We start from the raw sequence: 18,850 nt of genomic DNA, 5'->3' as shown, positions 1-18,850 counted from the left end.
CTCAGCCCTGGTGGCCCACCCTAATCCTGATCAGAGAAACAGATCCATAGAAACTCCTGAGTGGGAAGGGACCCACAGGGATGATCCAGTCCAACCTCTGGCCCTGCATAAACATCCCAACAAGCACACCCTGGGCCTGAGAGCATTGCCCAAAGCTCCTTGAGCTCTGGGAGGCTTGGGGCCATGACCACTTCCCTGGTGAGCCTGTTCCAGTGGTCACTAACACAGGGTTATGGACAATACATCTCTGATCAGGTGAGGAGGGGTCCTGCCAGTGACGGGACACTCCCACCAAGGAGCAGGTACAAGGAAACACGTCGGATGTTCCGCAGCTGGAATCTAAACCACCCTCACCAGTGGCCCCTGCACACCCTGCCAGACCTGCCCTGTTCCAGGGGTGCTCCCTGAGCCCTCACCCAGCACCTCCAGCGCCGACTGATGCTGGGCATCCAGCAGCTCCACATACTGCTCTGCCAGCCGCTGCGGCAGCCCCGCGGCGCCTGACACTGACAGGGGCACGATGGTCTGCCCGTAGGGCTCCAGCGTCAGCCGCAGCAGCGATGAGTCCCGTGGGCCCGGGAAGGTCTTGGCCACRATGAGGGCAAAGGCAGTGAAGATCAGAGGCACGAGGAACTGCGCTGCCACCATCTTCCAGTTGCGCCAGCTGTACATGGCCCGCTTCATGAACATGGCATAGAACTGCTGGCAGCACAGGTAGAACTGCGAGAGGAGAGAGGGGTCAGGGGGAGCCCTGCCAGCAGTGGGCATGTCACCCCATGCAGCTGATGGGAAAGGTGACCCCAGAGCACCCCCGTCCTGCATGCACCCTGCCAGCCCACAGCACAGCCTGCTCGCCAGCCAAGCCTATAAAGGGATTACAGCAGGGCAGCTGCCCAGCTCCAGCACAGCCAACTCCATGGCTTCTGAATGAGTCACTTGGAGATTTCAGGTGTTAAAAGCAGCTTTAGCCATGACCTCTACCTTCCTCCACCTCCCAGCAGCTGAGGTTCCCCAACAGGATTACTGTGGGGTGGCTGCCAGCCAGAGAGACCAGGTGAGACACCTGGCAGTGCCCAACCCAGCCACTGCAAGCACCTTCTCTGTCTTTCCAACCCAGCAACATTCATCTCCCATCCGCCTTTGAGACATGCCCTTGAGAAGACAAGAGATATTTATCACAGGCACAGAGGCAGCAGGGCGTGAAGGACTGCCAGAGAACTGAACATGAGCCTAGGGAGGGAAGGAAGATGGATTTTCTCATMTTCCTTCTGGAAAACCCAAGTGATGGAACAACGGCAGGTAGAAAACCACATTAGATCGCCTGGAACACTCTGAAGAGTAACTCAGACCGCAAGATTAACATGAAGAAGATGCAAGTGACCAACACCAAAAATCCTAAAAAATTATTTGTCCTAATGATGCAGATTCCAACGTCATCAGCCAAGCCACACRCAGTGAGAGCAGCCATGGGGGAAGCTCCACCAGTAACTCTGCTTCAAACCCCCCTTCACATGTCCCTGTCTGCTCCTGCTGCACCGACGGCCCCAGCACTCACCCCGCTGTTGAGCTTGATGCTGGAGCAGTCCTCGGTGATGAGCGCCCCGCTGTCGTCCGTCATGTCCGTCATGCCGCTCAGGCTGCTGGAGTCATCCATGGCCCAGTCGTTGGAGCGCCGCTCGTGCTGGTACTGCAGAGCGGGCAGCTGGATGGCCTGGATGTCCATGCTGGAGTCCACCAGCTTCCCAACCCTGCGCCAGGGGGAAAGCGGGTGATGAAACACGGGCCCAGGTGGGATACAGCTGCTCTGAGCTGGGGAAGCCAAATGCAAGGGACCAAGTCCACTGGRTGCCCTGGAGAGCTGTGCTGGACATCACCAAAGGACACTGGTCACCCCTCCACCTACCTGAGGAACACCTCCTCCATGGTGGTGACTGAGGCACCGTAGCTGGCGATGCCCAGCTCCTCGTGCCTCTGCTCCAGCTCCGTGAACAGTGCCTCAAACCTGAGTGGAGAAAAGGACATGTCACACATCAGCATTTATGGGAGGAGGCACTCAGGGGCAAAGACCCTCTGGGCATCAGTCCTGAGCCAGCCCCATGGCTGCCTGTGGCACTGAGCACACCCCTGTCCCCAAGGACTGACTTTGGGCTCCACTAGCTGTTTGTTCTTACCTCAGCTATCMCAGAATAATGGAAACACAGAAGGTTTGAGATTGGAATGGACTTTACTGACCATCCCATCCCCAGCATGGGCAGGAACACCTTCCACTATCCCAGGCTGCTCCAAGTCCCATCTAACCTGGCCTTGGACACTTCCATGGATCCAGGGGCAGCCACAGCTTCTCTGGGCACCCTGTGCCAGGGCCTGCCCACCCTCCCAGGGAACAATTACTTCCCAATATCCCCCCCATCCCTGCCCTGTGGAAGGGGGAAGCCATTCCCTTCTTGTCCTGTCACTTCACGCCCTTGTCCCAAGTCCCTCTCCAGCTTTCCTGGAGCCCCTCTAGGCACTGGAAGGAGCTCTGAGGGCTCCCTGAAGCCTTCTGTTCTTCAGGTGAACACCCCCAGCTCTCCCAGCCTGGCTCCAGAGCAGAGGGGCTTCTRCTCTCAGAGCATCCTGGTGGCCTCCTTGTTCCAGGAGTTCCACATSCTCATGTTGGTGCCTCCAGTCCTGGAGGTAGCGCTGCTGAAGGGCTCTCACAAGAACAGAGCTGATGGGGACAATCAGCTTCCCCAACCTGCTGGGTCCATAAATTTGATTTCAGAGCCAGGACATGCTGCCACATTTGTGTCACCCTCAGCACCACAGAAGGAGCTGATTCCCATTTTCCATGACCAGCACGGACGTGGAAAGCAGCTCCCTTTTCCAGCAGGTCTGTGAAACAGTGTGTGAAAGCATGGGGACCTGCAGGGAGGGGCAGCAGGGGACAATGCCATTACCTGTGTGTGCTCTCCTTGGGCAGGATGAAGGACAGCTCTGCCCCAGCGTTGCTCTCCATGGTGGCATTGGGCACGTACTGGCAGATGAGGCGGGAGATCTCGCCCAGGTTGCAGTAGGGCTCCTTCACCATCACCATATGATATCCTGCCCCTGGGGGGAGCCATGAAGGAAGGGAGAGGAGGGTCAATGCCAGCCCAGACTGGCCTGAGGAGGGGGCTGGAGCACTGAGAGATGCTCAGGCACCACTTTGCCTCTGAGATGCACACAATGAYAGAGCCGGTGGGAGGATGGACCTCAGGAGAGGCAGAACAGCAGGATGGGGAGCAACCAGCCATCAGACAAAGAGCAGTGGATCCCCTCCCTGCTCTCTATACCCCTCCTGCTCATCCCTGGCCAGGAGAAGACATGGAGCACAGCCTGCTGCTGCTCCCRTACCGTATTTGCGCTTGAGGAAGAGTGAGGAGCCACAGCACTGCAGCTCGCCCTTGGCCATGATGGCTATGCGGTCCCCCAGCAGGTCTGCCTCGTCCATGAAGTGAGTGGTCAGCAGGATGGTTCTGTTGCTTCTCTGCTGCTGCAGGAGATCCCATGTGGCCCTGCGAGAGGCTGGGTCCATCCCCGATGTCGGCTCATCCAGCATCACCACCTGCACACATGAGAGGGGTGCCAGTCAGATAGGGCTGGCACAGGCCCAGCAGCACAGGAGGGGACAACCTCAGGACCCAGGTRGAGTCTTGGCCTCACTGCATGACCTTGGCCCCACGGAATGACCTGGGTAGCAGCTACCACACAGCAGAGCCTCAGGGCATGATGGCCCTCAGAGCTATCCCTTTGTGGGGGTGCTCCTGCCCATATCCCGCTGTCTCTGCTTCTCCCACTGGCTCACCGTGGCTGCGGAACAGCCTCAGAGCCACCCCAAGGTTYGAGGTGAGCCCACCAAAGACACCTGCCTTAGAGTCCCCGATGAGGGCGATGCCGATGGACAGCTTGCGCTTCATGCCCCCGGACAGAGCCTTGCTCAGCGAGTGGCGCTTGTCCTCCAGGTTGAGGATCCTCAGGATGTGGTCGATCTCCTCAGGACACTTGGAGGGTGGGTATCCCTTCAGCTGCCAGACAGGGCAAAGGGAGGGATGAGCACACCTGTAGGGCTGTCAAATGCACCACTCCCTGCTCTACACCCAGGCAGGAAAGCGGGGAAGCAGAGAGGGGCTCCTGCCCACCCCTGCAGGAGCTGGCACAGCTGGCAGGGGCAYTGCTGTGGAGCTGTGCTGCCTGTGACCCTCACTGCTCCACCAGGCAAGCAAAAAGCTCCTGCCTGCAGGTGAAGTGGGAAGAGGATGCAAGGGCTRTTTTGCTTATCRTGGAATCATGGAATGGTTCAGGTTGGAAGGGATCTTTCAGATCAYCCAGTCCAATCACCCCCAGCCATGGGCAGGGACACTATACCAGGTTGTTCCAAGCCCTGTCCAACCTGACATGAAAGACTTCCAGGGATCCAGGGGCAGCCACAGCTTCTCTGGGCACACTATGCCAGGGCCTAACCACCCTCACAGGGAACAATTTCTTCTGTATATCCCATCTAACCCTGCCCTCTGGCAGTGTGAAACCATTCCCCASTGTCCTRTCATTCCAGAACCTTGKCCAAAATCCTTCTCCTGGAGCATCTTTAGTCACTAAGGAGAAGAGRCTCTGAGRTCTCCCTGGAGTCTTCTCTTCTTCAAGTGAACYCTCTGCTCAAGCCAGGTTCCAGAGCAGGTGTTCCACCCTCTGATTATTTTATGTCCCACTTTTGATCTCACCCCATTTCCCCACCCTCAGGAGCCTGGGTGCCTCCCCAGGGCTGCCCCCGTGCCAGGCTCACCCCTGCATAGAAGTGCAGGTGCTCCTCCACTGTCATGTTGTCGAAGAGGACGTCGTGCTGGGGACACAGGCCAAGGCTGCGGCGAATCAGGACCATGTCCTGGGAGATCTCGTAACCRTTGATGTAGGCCTGCCCGCCCGTCGGGGAGTGCAGCCCTGTGGGGAGGGGACACAGCAGCCCAGGGTGACCCCMGTGGCAAAGGGCCAGAGGAAAGGTGGAGGGTCCTGCTGAGCATTCCCCCCCAGCTTTCTGCCAAAACTCAGAGCAAGTCTGTCTCCTGCTCAGGCTGGGGTACCAGAGTTTTCTCCCACCCACAGGGTGGGCTGCAGGGCCCCCACAGATGGGAACTGGGAACAGGCAGGTCAAACGTGGTTTTGAGCTGTGTAGAGGATCAGACAAGGCCAGGGCACAGCTCCAGGAATGTCCCGTGAACCCCCTGAGATGCCAAGAGCAGCTCAGAGCAACAGAGAACAGAAAGGACCATCAAAGGTCACCGTGTCCATCATGCCAAAATGAGTATCGTGGAGCTCAGCAGCTCAGGAATGATGAACACCAGCTCTACCTTATCTGCCTTATCACCAAAGCCTCCAGAGAGCAATCCCACAGCAGRCCCAGTCTCAGGGCTCTCCAGCACAAAGTCTGGCTGTCATTTCACACACTGGCTGGTCCCACTCTTATGGACGGCTGAGCAGGGACCCACCCCATACTTCTCCCTCCATCCCCCTCTCACCACCCCAGCACCCCTGGCCAATAGCTCAGCAAACTCAAGGTGATCCAAGGAAGATCAAAAACCCCTCCCTGCCCTCAGAGATGGGATCTGGCTCTTCTTTGAGGGTCAAGCCATCAGCCCTTCCCTGCCACACAGCAGCTCCACAGCAGGATGCTCCTACCTGTGAGCATGGACAGAGTGGTGGTCTTGCCAGCACCGTTGTGTCCCAACAGGACAGTGATCTGTCCTTCGTACATGTTCACTGTCAGGTTCTTCACTGCCTCTTTTGTCTTGTTTCCCACYTTGAAGACCTGTGGAGATCATGTCCACGAGTTGGTGCTGCACTGCAGGCAAATGCCTTGGCAGGCAAAGGCCGGGTGCTCACAGGGGGTTGGCAATAGACAACGGGTCTAATTCAGGTTAAATTCAGATGTCAACAAGTTAAATACAGATGTCACTGCACCTCTACATACCCAGCATTCCACCCCACCACAAAGTGCAGCCAGYTCTGGGGAAGAGCCATGCCCGGCCCTAGGGCAGCACAAGGACACAGAAGCTGCCTGCAGGCTACAGGTTTTACAAAACCAGCATTTTTTACAAAACCTGCTGGGCACACCATACCTTGGAAAGATGCTTTATTTTGATGCCTGATACGAGGTCAGCAGGTTCCTCCTCAATGTACTGACTCTTCAGRGCTTTCTCAGGGTCCTCCTCTTCCTCTTTCTCTTTCCCCACAACAGTCCTGGGCCGCCTGCACCAGTATGAGGGCTGATGGACGATGGAAAAGACAGAAATCAGGCACAGGCAGTGCCCATCTCTTCTTCCCWGCCTTGGCCACCGTCCTCCTCCCACAGACACCTCCCAAGGATCTCCCAGACCACTCTGCTTGGCCTGGGAATTGTCAACCAGCACATCTTCAGCAGGCAGCGCTGACATGATGGAACAGCTCCTCTTGCCCTGCTGCTTTCCCCCCATCTCCCCCTTACAGCAGCACAGCCTGTGGTTACACAGCAGCTCTTCCCCATCTTTATCTCCACAAAAAAAAAAATTTTGCTGAGAAATAAAATTGCCCAGGCAGAAGCACCCTGCCCAGGAAAGGCCATAGCTTACCACCCCCTCCAAAACCCCTGACACACACTAAATACAGCCTGGGGTCCAGCTGCTGCAGTTACAGCCCTTTTTTTTTGACCTGGTTCTCTAGGATTGAAATGAAATGTTTGTGACCTCAAATCCCTGTGGGAATAACAATTCAACAACTCTTGGATGCAAAATCAGCTTTTGTCAATGGCTGCATCTCTGCTTCCCTGGTCTGGCTGCAAGGGGGAGTGGGATGTTGGAGTGAAACCACTCAGGGATGAGGAATTTGAAAGGCAGAAGGAAAAGCCACTCTATCAAACAACAAAGGATCCATCTGCACTATCCAGACTCTCTGCATGCCCCCTCTGCAGCCATGGAGCCGCAGTGCCCACAGCAGCTGCAGCTGCAGAGGGTGATGCCAAGTGTTTGGCTTGGCAGAGCGAGGGCGGCTCAGCTGATGGGGTGACAGTTGTCACCATCCCCTGGCACAAGGGGGGCTGGCAGTGGGACACAGGTCACCCACGCCTGCCTGGATGGTGGCACTCAGGGGGTGTCAGATGACTGGATCTGACTGCTGACACCTGGGGATTTTCTCCAATGTCTTTGCTTGGGCGTGGAGACATTTAACACCCTGCCTGCCAGGAAGTGCTGGRAGAGAGATTAAAAGCCAAGACGACCTTGATCCGCAGTGAAAACCTCCAGCTGCATCCGTCTTTAGTGAGGACATGTTGAAGCTCTGTGATTTTGGAGGCCAGATGGTGCCACCCTTGCCCCTCAGACTGGCCTGCTGCATGGCACAGAGGCRGTGAGTGTCCCGAGTGACGCCCCCTGAGCCCAGGGAAGGGCTGTAAGCAGTGCTCACCGTGAGAAAGAAGTACCAGGGCTGCGGCACACCGTACTCCCCGGGGAACACGGCCTCCACGTACCAGGCCACCACGCCGTAGAGCACCGAGTCCAGGAGCAGCATCCCCAGCACCTGGGCCAAGGTGAAGTTGTCATCCACGCTGACAGGCTTCATGAGGTCACTCCACTGGATGCCAGTCCCTGCAAGGCACATGGGGCACTGCTACGCTGCATCCCTGGGAGGACCATCTTCCCCAGGACCAGCAGAGAGCAGCCCCTCTGCCCAGTCACTGCTCTGCAACCAGGAGCACCTGCACAGCTCTACAGTTCCTCTACAGATGGAGGGAAAAGAGGTGCTGATACTTCAAGGCTCCCCAACCCACCACGCTCCTTCCATCCCATTCTCTGCCACTGCYTTGGAAGAAACAATCCCTTCTCCAGCATCACCCCTCTGCCACCACAGCCACTGATCTACTGCCAGCACTTTGTAAAAGCATAGYTCTGCTGGAACCAACAGCAGACTCRTTTTAATTAMAGAAATTAAAGATATGCATAGATATACATAGATATACATAGAAGGAGGAAATGCAATGGTTCCCATCTGTCAGAATAGAATTCCTTTGGTAATTAAAGTGAGGATGGCATTTTGCATAGCCCAGGGGCACTGGCATGGGTTCGGAGAGGCAAGAGCCCTGGTCTGGAAGCAAACAGCTCCACATATGAGCAAGAAAGTGCTTCTCCTCGATGTCTTTCCACCAAGCCAATCTCACCTCACTACAAAATCAGGCTGACAGGGAGGGGATGCTGCTCTGCCAGCAACAGACGGCACGGCTCACCTTTCCCCTCAAACATGCCGATGAGTTGCGCCCCCATGGCCATGGCCACGTTGGAGATGAGGCARGATGCCAGCTTCTGACTGTGGGACATCAGGTCATAGCGGGGCGAGATGAAGAAGTAGGGGATGTAGGATAAGAAGTAGAGGAAGCCGCCAGCGGCAGCTGCAACATTTGCTGCCAGCAAGGGAAAAGAGGGAGGGAAAACGTCATGGTGATGCCACTCAGCATTCCTCAGCAGGGACATTCCAGACTTGTGCATGAAGTGTGGTTATGTGGGGCAGGACAAGGACATGCCCATGGCCCACAGCAAGGCAGAAGCCTGACCCTAACCCCACAGTGGGCAGCTGCAGAAGCCCCCYGCCCATCCCAGAGCAGAGTCTAAGGCCAAGCCATATGAGGCTCCAAGACATGAGCTGGTCATCGTCCCATGGAATGGTCCAGGTTGGAAAGGACCTTAAAGCTCAYGTTGTCCCACCCCCTGCCATGGGCAGGGGCACCTTCCACTATCCCAGGGTGCTCCAAGCCCCATTCAACCTGGCCTTGGGCACTTCCAGAGATSCAGGGGCAGACACACCTTTTCGGGGCAACCCGGGCCAGGGCCTCCCCATCCTCACAGGGAACAATCCCTTCCCAGTATCCCATCTAACTCTGCCCTCTGGCAGTTGGAAGCTGTCCCCCCYTGTCTTGTTCCTCCAGGCCCTTGTCCCAAGTCCCTCTTCAGCTCTCCTGGAGCCACTTTAGGCCYTGGAAGGGGTATCTGAGGTTTCCCTGGAGCCTCTTCTTCTCCAAGTTGAACACTCACAGCTCTCCCAACCTGGCTCCAGAGCACAGGGGCTCCAGCACTTGGACCTGCTCAGATTTGGGAAGCAACAGTACCCACATCCCTTTCYACACAGAGGGGAAAATGCAGCCAAAAATGAGAAGACATGTTCCCTCTACATGTCAAAGTGGTGACACAAGGGGGCAGTGGGGGAGACTCACCTCGTGAGAAGAAGGTGCTCACCATGAAGTTGAAGGAGATGGTGGAGATGGAGAAGATGGCGAGGAAGGTGAACACCAGCGTGGGGTCACTGTTGGTGAGCACCGCTCCCTGTTCGCTCACCTGCCAGGAAAGCCTTGTGACTCCCAGGGCTGCTGGAGCCAGCTGTGCCTTTAGCAGCACAGCTGACCTGATGYTCTCCAGGGGATGGAGACAATTGAAGTGGGTGACAACACCCAGAAACCCCCAGACCACTCCAGAAGGAGGAAATACGGRCTGTCCTGTGTGATAGGGTGTCTCAGGGGCAGGGGACACCCTGGCCAGCACCCAGGAAGCCTCCTCCTGCTTCCCATGGTGTGGGCACATGCAGAGGGGAAAGCTCGAGGTCCTCCAGAGACTGTGGGAGCAGGGTGGTCCTGCTCTGCATGGAGCGTCCACAGGGAATCCCCCCTGTCATGAATACAGCTGTGCAGCAGCACTGCCCACCTCGAGGCAGGAAACACAAACTGCAGCCTTTGGAGGAGCCCTAGGACACTGGAACAGTCCCACAGCAGAGCAGCCCTGTCACCCATCTGTGCCCTGCCAGCACAGAGCTCATGGCCTGGGGACAGACGCTCACCTTGACACAGAAGAGCACAGTGACGAAGAACACGGACACCAGGAGGAAGAGGAAGAACATGAGGAACCAGGCGCTCCAGTGCAACCAGTTGCTGAGGCCCATCATGTGCATGTATTCCTGTGGGAGGTCACAGCATCACCCAGGGCTGCACCCACGCTCCCTCAGCATGGCCAGGGCGAGGCGGAGGTGGCTTTGCCCCGTGGCACAAGAGGTGGCAGCCCCAGGTGCTACCAGAGTGGTGGTCCTGCACAGCCACCAGCATGGCATGGTGTCCCCCACCTCCCCAAACAAGGGCTGCTACCACTGCAGGAGTCCCCAAAAGGCCAAGCTGAGCCCAAACTGGCYAGGATGGCAGTGGTGCCACCGGGGCCACACAGCACAGGGCAGAACACCCAGCACTTGAGGGAAGCCAAGCCGCTGTYGTAACCACGCGGCCGTGCTCCAGCCGCCCCCACAGCACATGCACAAYGGCTCTCTACACTCAAAAGACAAAAATCTTCCTTCCCACAGGCTGAACTCTAGAATCCACAAACTCTGGATCCCACACACGTTGGGATCTCTCTCCTCTCTCCAAGTCCAGGAGAAACACCACCCCTCTGGTCCAACACCCCRGGCTGCACAGCAAGGAGAGCCCAGCCTCATCCCAGCAGAAGGATTAGCAACATTCCTCCCCGGGGCTCGCTAATCCGCTGCCATCCCCACCTCCTGCTCACTGGCTCTACACCCAACAGTGATTTTGTTCCTAATTTAAAGACATCATGCTTTGGGAAATGCTGCAGAGGGAGGGGAGCACATGCCAGCACTCACCTTCAGCTTCTTCTCCTTCTCGTGGACGACGGCGCGGACAATGTTGAGCGAGGTGTAGGTGAAGCTGAGCATGAGCAGCAGTGGCAGCTGGTTCTGGATGGCCAGCAGGAAGAGGTCGTTGACGTAGGCCGGGAAGGGGAAGCGCTGCACCACCACTGTGATGTTCTCCAGCAGGCTGGCAGAGCTGGCACCGGCGTGGTACTGCATGATGGCCCTGTCCACAGCGTGCTGCACTGCCAGGAATCCTTCCCGGAGATACCCTGCATGACAACAACACGGGGAATGGAGACAGATCTGGGGTTTGGAGGGACAAACAACCTTTGTGGGAAGGATTGCATGGGAAGAGGAACAGGGACTAAAACCGGAGCATGATGAAAAGCAAAATCAGCATCACTGTGACACAGGGAGCTGGGGAAGGATTGATACTGCAGCAAATTCACAGAATYACCACCTTGGGTTGGATGGGACCTTAAAGCTCATCTTGTTCCACATCCTGCCATGGGCAGCGACACCTTCCACTAGACCAAAATCACTATCTCCCATAACAATCATTTAGAAAGAGCTGCCAGGAAAACTCCACTCATGGTTGCTATCCTGCAGCRTGGCTGTGACTCTGTAATGGGGAGATTCTCCGTCACCAGCAACCACCACAAGTCACTGGGCTTGCGTTCGGTCCCTTTTTCTTGTTGAACCAAAAGAGTATACGATACTACACAGGCTGAAGTGAGAAAAGGTATATCCTGTGACTTGCACGTGTGGCTTAAATTTTTGTGCATTAGAAAACACTGAAAAAAATCTAATTTCCCAATAGCATCTCCCAAGTGGGAAGGGACCCACAAGGATCATGAATGCAACTCCCAGGCCTGCACAGACACCCCAACAACCCCACCCAGYGCCTGAGAGTGTTACCTAARTGCTCCTGGAGCTCTAGCAGCCTTGGGGAGCCTGTTCACAGAGCCTGACTACYCACAGGAAGAAAAACCTTTTCCTCATAKCCAACCTAAACCTCCCWTGACACAGCTTTACATAACAAAATAAATTTAAAATAGCTTATTTTTAAGTGGAATTGCTGCCAAGTGTTACCTGAACAGGAACTTAAATTATCTTACAAAACCCCAAATGAACATTTTGGAAGTCAGTCATTAAAATGACCTACAGAGAGAGAARATAAAAGTGGGAATATGAGATTGGGAACTATGTTTGATATTTACTRAGCAAACACTCTGGTGCTCTGCTTTATTTACCCACTGCGAGCAAAACCCGTTTGCCCACTTCTTTACCCTCACTCTCCCTGGACATTGCAGGGAGATATACAGAGGGAGAAATCCCACTGAAGGAAATACTCCCTTTGCCACCACTGAAGTTCCCAAAATCCAGTCCTAGGCCAGCTCCAGCTCCAGCAATGTCTCTGCTGGCTCCTGCTCTATCAGTGGTTTGGCTGCCCTTAAACACCTCAAACCACAGAACTGCTCTATTTACTTTTCAAGTACTTAAGCAGTGYAATAAACACTGGGCAGTTTGGATCATGAAATAAAATTTCCATTAAAAATGGAAATGGGGAAAAAAATTAAATTTTAAAATAATTCATGCCCATTAAAATTTATTCTTATCCAACCCCACTCAGCAGAAGTGCCCAGAGGCCAAGCAGTGCCTGTGAAGTCACAGGATAAAATTTAAATAAAGGATATCTATAATGAATATAAGAAAAAYATAAATATAGTTAAATTATATGTAAATAATAAACAATAATTCAATAAATACATAAAAATAAATAAAATAAATATTAATATGGTATTTAATTAGTATTTGATAATTAAACATGAATTTTAAATTGTGCAAATAATTATTTGATTGTTTATATATGCATAAAACAATATAAACATCTATACAAATACATAACAATTTAACTATTTATATATTCATAAAGATTTAGATGTACATTAAAAAATTTTAATAGCTACATAAATATTTATTACTTGCTTGTATTTATATAAACACTGCCTTTTATATAAATACACATTTAAAAGTTTGCCTTATACATATATAAATTTAATGCTGGTATAACTATAAATCAATATTTCATTATAATTAATTGAATTTAATAATTTTTTTTTAATGAACCTATTTCTTTCAAAGCCCAGATCCCACCAGGTGATATAGGAAGTTGACCCCATGCCCTCAGCCATGCTCACCAGGTGTCCCCCCATCGGCGAATTTGGCCTCGCGGGGCCCAGGCAGTTGGAAGAGCGGGAAGAGGTAACTGGTGTGCCAGTCCCGGTCCAGGTTGGGGTTCAGCCCCGTCTGCTCGCTCCGCGGGGCGTTCCGGGGGCTGTACTTGAAGCGCAGCTCATACTCCACCTGGAAGGTGCACACGGAGCATTGGGGGTGGGTGGAACAGACAGCAGTGACACCTGGGTGACACCTGGATGGGGGATGCTGTCCCCAGCAGCCCAGCACCTTCCCCTGGCTCACCTGGAGGGGCAGCGGGGCCGAGCTGTGCGGGAAGTGGTGCCGGAACACGACGGCAGCCAGGACACTGCCTGAGCGGTTGTCCAGCCTAACGTAGTCCTCRAAGTCCCGCTCCGAGGCGAAGCCCTGAGCTGTGCAGAGGGAAAATAGGGGCATGCAAGCATGGAGCAMCATGGATTGGTGCTCAGCCATCACCGGGAGCATCGCTTGGTCCAGGACACGAGGCATGTGACATGCCCACTGTGTCAGACACCGCCGGAGTTACACAGGATGTTGCCCTGGATCTGGGCATGCAGACATTCCTCCTTGAGAGCAGGAGTCAGCTTTCCCACAGAAAATCCTAACAGTTTGGAACACCAAGTGCTAAAATTTTCTGTGCCAGAAGATTTCCAAAAATACCCTTTCACTGGCAAGWGCTGCCACTTTCTTTAACTGTTTTTAGGGTGATATTTCTCTAGATGGAAACTGCAATAAAATGAGACCAAAAATTATCTCAAAATCCTGTCATTTTAGTGTGGGAAAAAAAAAAAGAAACTATAGCCTTGAAATTCTGAAAAAATGGTGTCCCGGGATTTAGAATCAGTCACAGAATGGTTTGGGTTGGAAGAGACACTAAAGGCCATCCAGTTCCAAATCCCTGCCACTGGCAGGGACAYCTTCCACCAGAGTAAAAATTCACAGCAGTTTCTGGGGTGGAAGGGGCAGCCCCAGCCCTGCTCACCTCGGATGTTGATGGGCAGAGCTCTCTCCACCGCCTCGGCAATGCTCCGGACAGCGCTGCTGTTGGAGGGCACATAGGCCAGCTCCCAGGGGTTGCTGGCGTGGCGGGAGGAGAAGAAGCTGGGCAGGTCATCCACAGACTCGGTGGGATAAAAGGTGGCATTGGGGTGGCTGACAGAGTGCACGCGGTGCCGCAGCGCGATCAGGATGGTGGCGAAGAGCAGTGGCAGGCACACCTCGATCACTGTCACCAGGATCTGCCGCTTCTGCAGGGCAGCAGAGAGAAAAAATACGGGGTAAGGATATAAAATGTATTTTATAGCTATAGGTACACAGACATCTAGATGTCACAGGTATATATCTATACAGATACTATCCATACATAGATCACCCTCACTCCAAAGAGATAAAAAAGAAGATGAAAACACAGAAGGTGCATGAGCACAGTAAGGAAGTTCAGAGTATGGAAACACCCTGGAGTGGCAGCACTTGCATTCCACAAGGTTTCACAACCTGGGTTTTTCCAGAGCCCAGGAATGACGCTGTGCTGACTCCCAYATCCTTCAGGACTCTCCAGCCAAGGTGCCCCCTACAGTAAGCACTGCCCCGGCTCAATCCAGCCTCCATTACAGCCTCCCTCACCAACTGCTGGATTGAATGTCCCGAGCTGCTCCTTTGCTCCTTCCCTGTGCCCTGGGGCTCTGACAAGTGCAGCAACACCGCTGGAAGCAGTGAAACGTTTTCTGCTGGAGCTGAGTTGCTCCAGGCAGCTGRACATGGGATGTGCATCCCAGGATGGAGCCTGGCAGGGCCTCTGGCTACAGGACAGCTGCAGCACTGCAAACACACTCACAGATACACCCAAACCACTTCTGCACTGCACACAATGGCTCAGCATTTTTTTTAATTGAGATTCAAGCTACTGGAGAATGAACTCGAGCCCCCACACTCAGCAGCTGCGTCCAGAAATTCCCCCCAGGGTTGCCCCTCCTGCAGAATTCCCCCAAGCCAGTAACAACCCCCACAATACAGGTTCATTAGCATGCAACCCAGGTTAATTAGCATTTCAAACTGGTGTCTCAGGGCAACTATGGTCATGTGAGCAACCTGGCCTAGTGGAAGGTGTCCCTGCCCATGGCAGGGGAGTAGGAATAAGATGAGCTTCAAGGTCTCATCCAACCCAAACCACTCCCGATTCTGTGATCTCTGACCAGAGGGCCAAGGCAGGTGGTGGTCCCAGCCAGCACCGTGCAGCACACTCACCTCCCTGCAGCCTGACTCCCCTGATGTTCTATTGCACGGTGCCAGGACATGCTGAAGGATTCATGCTCACAACATCACTGAAAAGGTCAGGCTTGCTCCCAGGGAGGAGAGCAGCAAGCACTGGSCTGTTCCCATGGGAAACTGCATCACTAATGTGGGGAGGGAATGGAGAGGGAGGCATAGAGCTCAGCTGGGCACAGCATGGTTCCCCATGGGCAGGAGGGTATGGCTTAGCCAAGTGCTTGGTGAAGAAGCCAGGCAGGTCSAGGGGAGGGGAGGTGAAGCTTGGACTCATATCAGCTTATTTTCACTGGACCAGAGAAGTCGTGGCTGCCCCATCCTTGGAAATGTCCAAGGCCCAGATGAACAGGGCTTGGAGCACCCTGGGATAGTGAAAGGTGTCCCTGTCCATGGCAGGGAAGTGGGATTAGATAGGCCCTTCCAAACCAAACCATTCTAGGATTCTGTGATTTCCTCCTGCAACCAGAGGTACCTTCACCCCAGAGCAGGCTCAAGAGCAGCACAGCACATTCAGCCTCAGCCACAGCAGTGATAGCTCAGAGATGTCCCTGGTGACAGGGGTTCATGGCTGCTCACTCAGAACATATGCCCAGAGTAGCAGCAGCAGCATTAACCTTTTCTGAGGCYCCTGGCTAATTTGGGCTTTACAAGACATGGGGATTTTCCACTCTCCCCTATGTCAGGCTGGAAAGAGGAGCACCACAAGGCAAGAGGAGCACCAAGGGCTTTATTCTCACAGCCTTGCTGTCTCAGCAACAGGATTTCATCCAGCAGTCAGTGGACAGGCTCAGGTGGACAGTGTCTCCAGTGGGGCAGGTAGGGAGCCCTGAGCACAGCCTGGACATCCCAGGAACAGAGACAGCTCCGCAGGAGCCAGGGTGAACAGGATCTTGGACAGATTGCTGGGAGAGGATATGAAGGGGTAAAGCCAGACTACCATCACCCTGACTCTCAGCACCCACTGCCAAAGCCAAAAACCTCTCTTGGGGCTTCCCCTGGGAGGAACTCCAGTCACAGCCAACCACAGGCAGGAGGCAGCAGCTCTGGGCAGGCAGAGAGAAAGGAGCTTTCCCAACAGCCACGCTCATAAAAGCGAACGCTGCAAATGTCTGATGGGTTTATAATGCAGCCCGGGCAGCCCAGCTGCCTCCCACTGATTTACTATCRTACTAAACCTCTCCCTATCTCTGGGCTGCCTCCAGAACAGCTCCCTGCCTCCCTGAACTTGCAGGCTCATACACATTCACCAGCCCTGCGGCAGAAGTCATTCAAGTGCCGTGTTCCAGAGGTGACAGGGATACTCATTCATAATCACCACCTCTGCCTGGCCAGAGAAGCTCTGCATGAGCCACGTGGGCCAGCATCCACCCTCACAGTGGGGTAAGGGTGACTTGGGAGCTCTGTGTCTTTACCAGGAGCTGCACTTTTGGTTGTACCCTGTACAGTAGACCTGAGCCAGCTTGTGGCCTTGGAAAACATGCTGAGATGTGTCCCTACCCTGGAGCTACACACAGAAAATGAAGCTTTTCTCCTGCACAGTGATGGGGGATGCTCGTGGTGGCAAATCAGCCCYACTGCCAGGCCCTTTGGTCCTTCCAAACCTTGCTCCCTGCTCACTGCCTGCCGGAGAGCCAGGCACAGCCAGCACTTCCCTCTTCCTTTGGTTTATTTTTACAGCAACACCGTGCTGAGCTGCAGACAGGTAATTGAGAGCATAAAGCCAGGCAGCAGCCATCCCTCCTCCCTCCTCTTCCGCTGCACTCTGCCAGGCATGGCCCCGGGTCCCAGTGGAGCCGCAGCATCTGCCCAGGAACACCCACCCACACGCTGCTTAAAGGGGCTGCGGCCTTGGCCAGTGCCAGCCAGGACCTGCCAGCCCTGAGGTCCCCAAATCCTTCAGCACCACCAAGCTGCCATGCTGGRAGGTGGGCTGACAGTGGGTGCCAGTGGTTTAGTGTTTTTAAGACCCATAAAAGCTGCTCCTGAGAGTGACAGAAAGCACTGAAGGGAAAAAAAACCCAGGGCTGCAGCGGGTTTTGGATGCAGCAGCAGCTCCAGGGGACAGTTCACTGTCACATAGTGGGGTGTGGGGCTATCCTGTCCCAGGAGAAGGGGAGCTGAGCTCCTGGCAGCAGGGCAGGCGGGGGATGATGAGGCCAAGGAAACAGCACCGCCCATAAGGTCACACAGACTGGCACAAAACACACCATGGGCACAAATAACCCACTTTTCCTCCTAGAGATGCCCTGGACCTACAGGGGAGGTTTCCTGGAAGAGCCAGAGGATGGGCAAGCTCTGGTGTACCCCCATTTAGCCGTGTCAGAAGCAGCCTCCCAGGCGTGGTGCCAGCCTACCTGCAGGATGTAGTTCTTCCAAAGCAGCAGCCTAAATTGTCTGAGCACAACCATCCTCCCATCAGAGGGGGCCCAGAGCTGCCACCGCTGCTCTGCAGGACCCTGGAAGAGAGGAGAACAGAGCTGTGAGTGCCAGGTGCTGGTGGGGCTGGGCAGCAGGAGGCAATCATCCCACACCCCATAWCCCATAGCCCAGGGCAGCTCTCTGCTTGCAGCCTGGTGCCACAGCAGCTGGCTTGACCCCAAACAAGGCAAAATAACCATTGTGTTCCCTAAGAGCCAGAGCCCATGGTTTCTGGCATGACTATTCATGTTGTTGCTGTTGTTTCAAAACCCAATCTGGGTCCTTCCCAGCAGCAGACAGGAACAGCTTCCTCGAGCTGCAGGAGCACAGGGTTTCAGAACCACAAACACCAGTCCCAGGAAGGCTGTCAAACCTCTGGCAGCCCATTATTTCGGGATGGGYGGAGACTTCAAGTTTTTTGCCTCCACCTCCTGCCCTGTGAAGCGTTGGTGCTGCAACACTGCCAGCAGAAACGCTGGTGCTTTCCCAGGTGCTTTCCCCTCGGAGAGGCGAGGATCAGAAAAGGGCAGCAAAACACAAGGGAAGGTCAGTGCTTGARGACAATCCCCTGCCTCCTCCCCCTCTTGGAAGCATCCGCCATCCCTTCAAGTTGTTTGTGTCTCCATTTGCAGTGGCATTTCCTGATGGAGCACTGCTGTCCCACCAGGACACTGGCTGGGATTTCAGGCTTRCAACTCAGCATGGAAAAAGAAGGGGCAGCCCTGGCACAAGCAGAACCTCCTGCCCACACTGCTGGACTCTGGGCAGCCCCCACCAAGCAGTGCCAGCCKCTGAACACGGCCAATACCGAAAGGATCMCAGTRGGCACTGCTGGGGTCAGCTCTSAGCMRGTGCTCCATAGCCTGGCAATGTTGAAAGCTGTCCCAGGGACAAGGATGGGCACATGAACCATAAACAACACCCTGTCAGATGCTCCACAGYATGTTGTCCAGCCCTGGTTGTGGTGGTATCAGCTCCCTGGATGCAGCTGGCACCCAGCAACCCCAGCAGGGGTGCCACAGTCTGAGGAGGGGAGGTGGCTGCCCCAGTGTGCCCRAGCTCGGCTCCCCAGGCCAGTGCCGATGAACGCACAGAGCGAGCAGAGCTCTGGCAGCAACAGAGCTGCAGTGAGAGCAACCTGAGACCCGCGTGGGGCTGCAGGCACAGCAACAACACACACCTGCCCCACCTGAACTCTGCACCCGCTCCTCGAACCCTCCAGGAGCTTCTCCTGCCTCAGCACACACCTTCCCAGCCCCAGCCCTAACCCAGGAGCCTTCTCCTGCCT

General features: G+C 54.7%; 1 protein-coding gene across 1 annotated transcript in view; it reads right to left on the bottom strand.

The window, feature by feature from the left end:
• ABCA3 (ATP binding cassette subfamily A member 3) overlaps positions 1-18,850 on the bottom strand; it is a 32,735-nt gene that overhangs the window by 10,127 nt on the left and 3,758 nt on the right. Inside the window, exons 2-19 of the mRNA XM_057380655.1 lie at positions 17,499-17,600; positions 13,862-14,126; positions 13,144-13,271; positions 12,864-13,029; positions 10,672-10,931; positions 9,865-9,981; positions 9,248-9,368; positions 8,267-8,440; positions 7,450-7,631; positions 6,132-6,278; positions 5,692-5,821; positions 4,802-4,956; positions 3,891-4,046; positions 3,376-3,586; positions 2,940-3,090; positions 1,904-2,002; positions 1,556-1,748; positions 417-720 (exon numbers count right to left, since the gene is read on the bottom strand). Of these exons, the coding sequence (XP_057236638.1) occupies positions 417-720; positions 1,556-1,748; positions 1,904-2,002; positions 2,940-3,090; positions 3,376-3,586; positions 3,891-4,046; positions 4,802-4,956; positions 5,692-5,821; positions 6,132-6,278; positions 7,450-7,631; positions 8,267-8,440; positions 9,248-9,368; positions 9,865-9,981; positions 10,672-10,931; positions 12,864-13,029; positions 13,144-13,271; positions 13,862-14,126; positions 17,499-17,552 (3,013 nt within the window). The 5' untranslated portion in view covers positions 17,553-17,600. The remainder of the gene's footprint in view (positions 1-416; positions 721-1,555; positions 1,749-1,903; positions 2,003-2,939; positions 3,091-3,375; positions 3,587-3,890; positions 4,047-4,801; positions 4,957-5,691; positions 5,822-6,131; positions 6,279-7,449; positions 7,632-8,266; positions 8,441-9,247; positions 9,369-9,864; positions 9,982-10,671; positions 10,932-12,863; positions 13,030-13,143; positions 13,272-13,861; positions 14,127-17,498; positions 17,601-18,850) is intronic.

This window comes from Malurus melanocephalus, unplaced genomic scaffold (genome assembly GCF_030028575.1).
Source record: "Malurus melanocephalus ecotype Western Australia unplaced genomic scaffold, MMel_1.1 scaffold_465, whole genome shotgun sequence".
Lineage (NCBI taxonomy): Eukaryota > Metazoa > Chordata > Aves > Passeriformes > Maluridae > Malurus > Malurus melanocephalus.
This window is presented reverse-complemented; position numbering and strand designations above follow the sequence as displayed.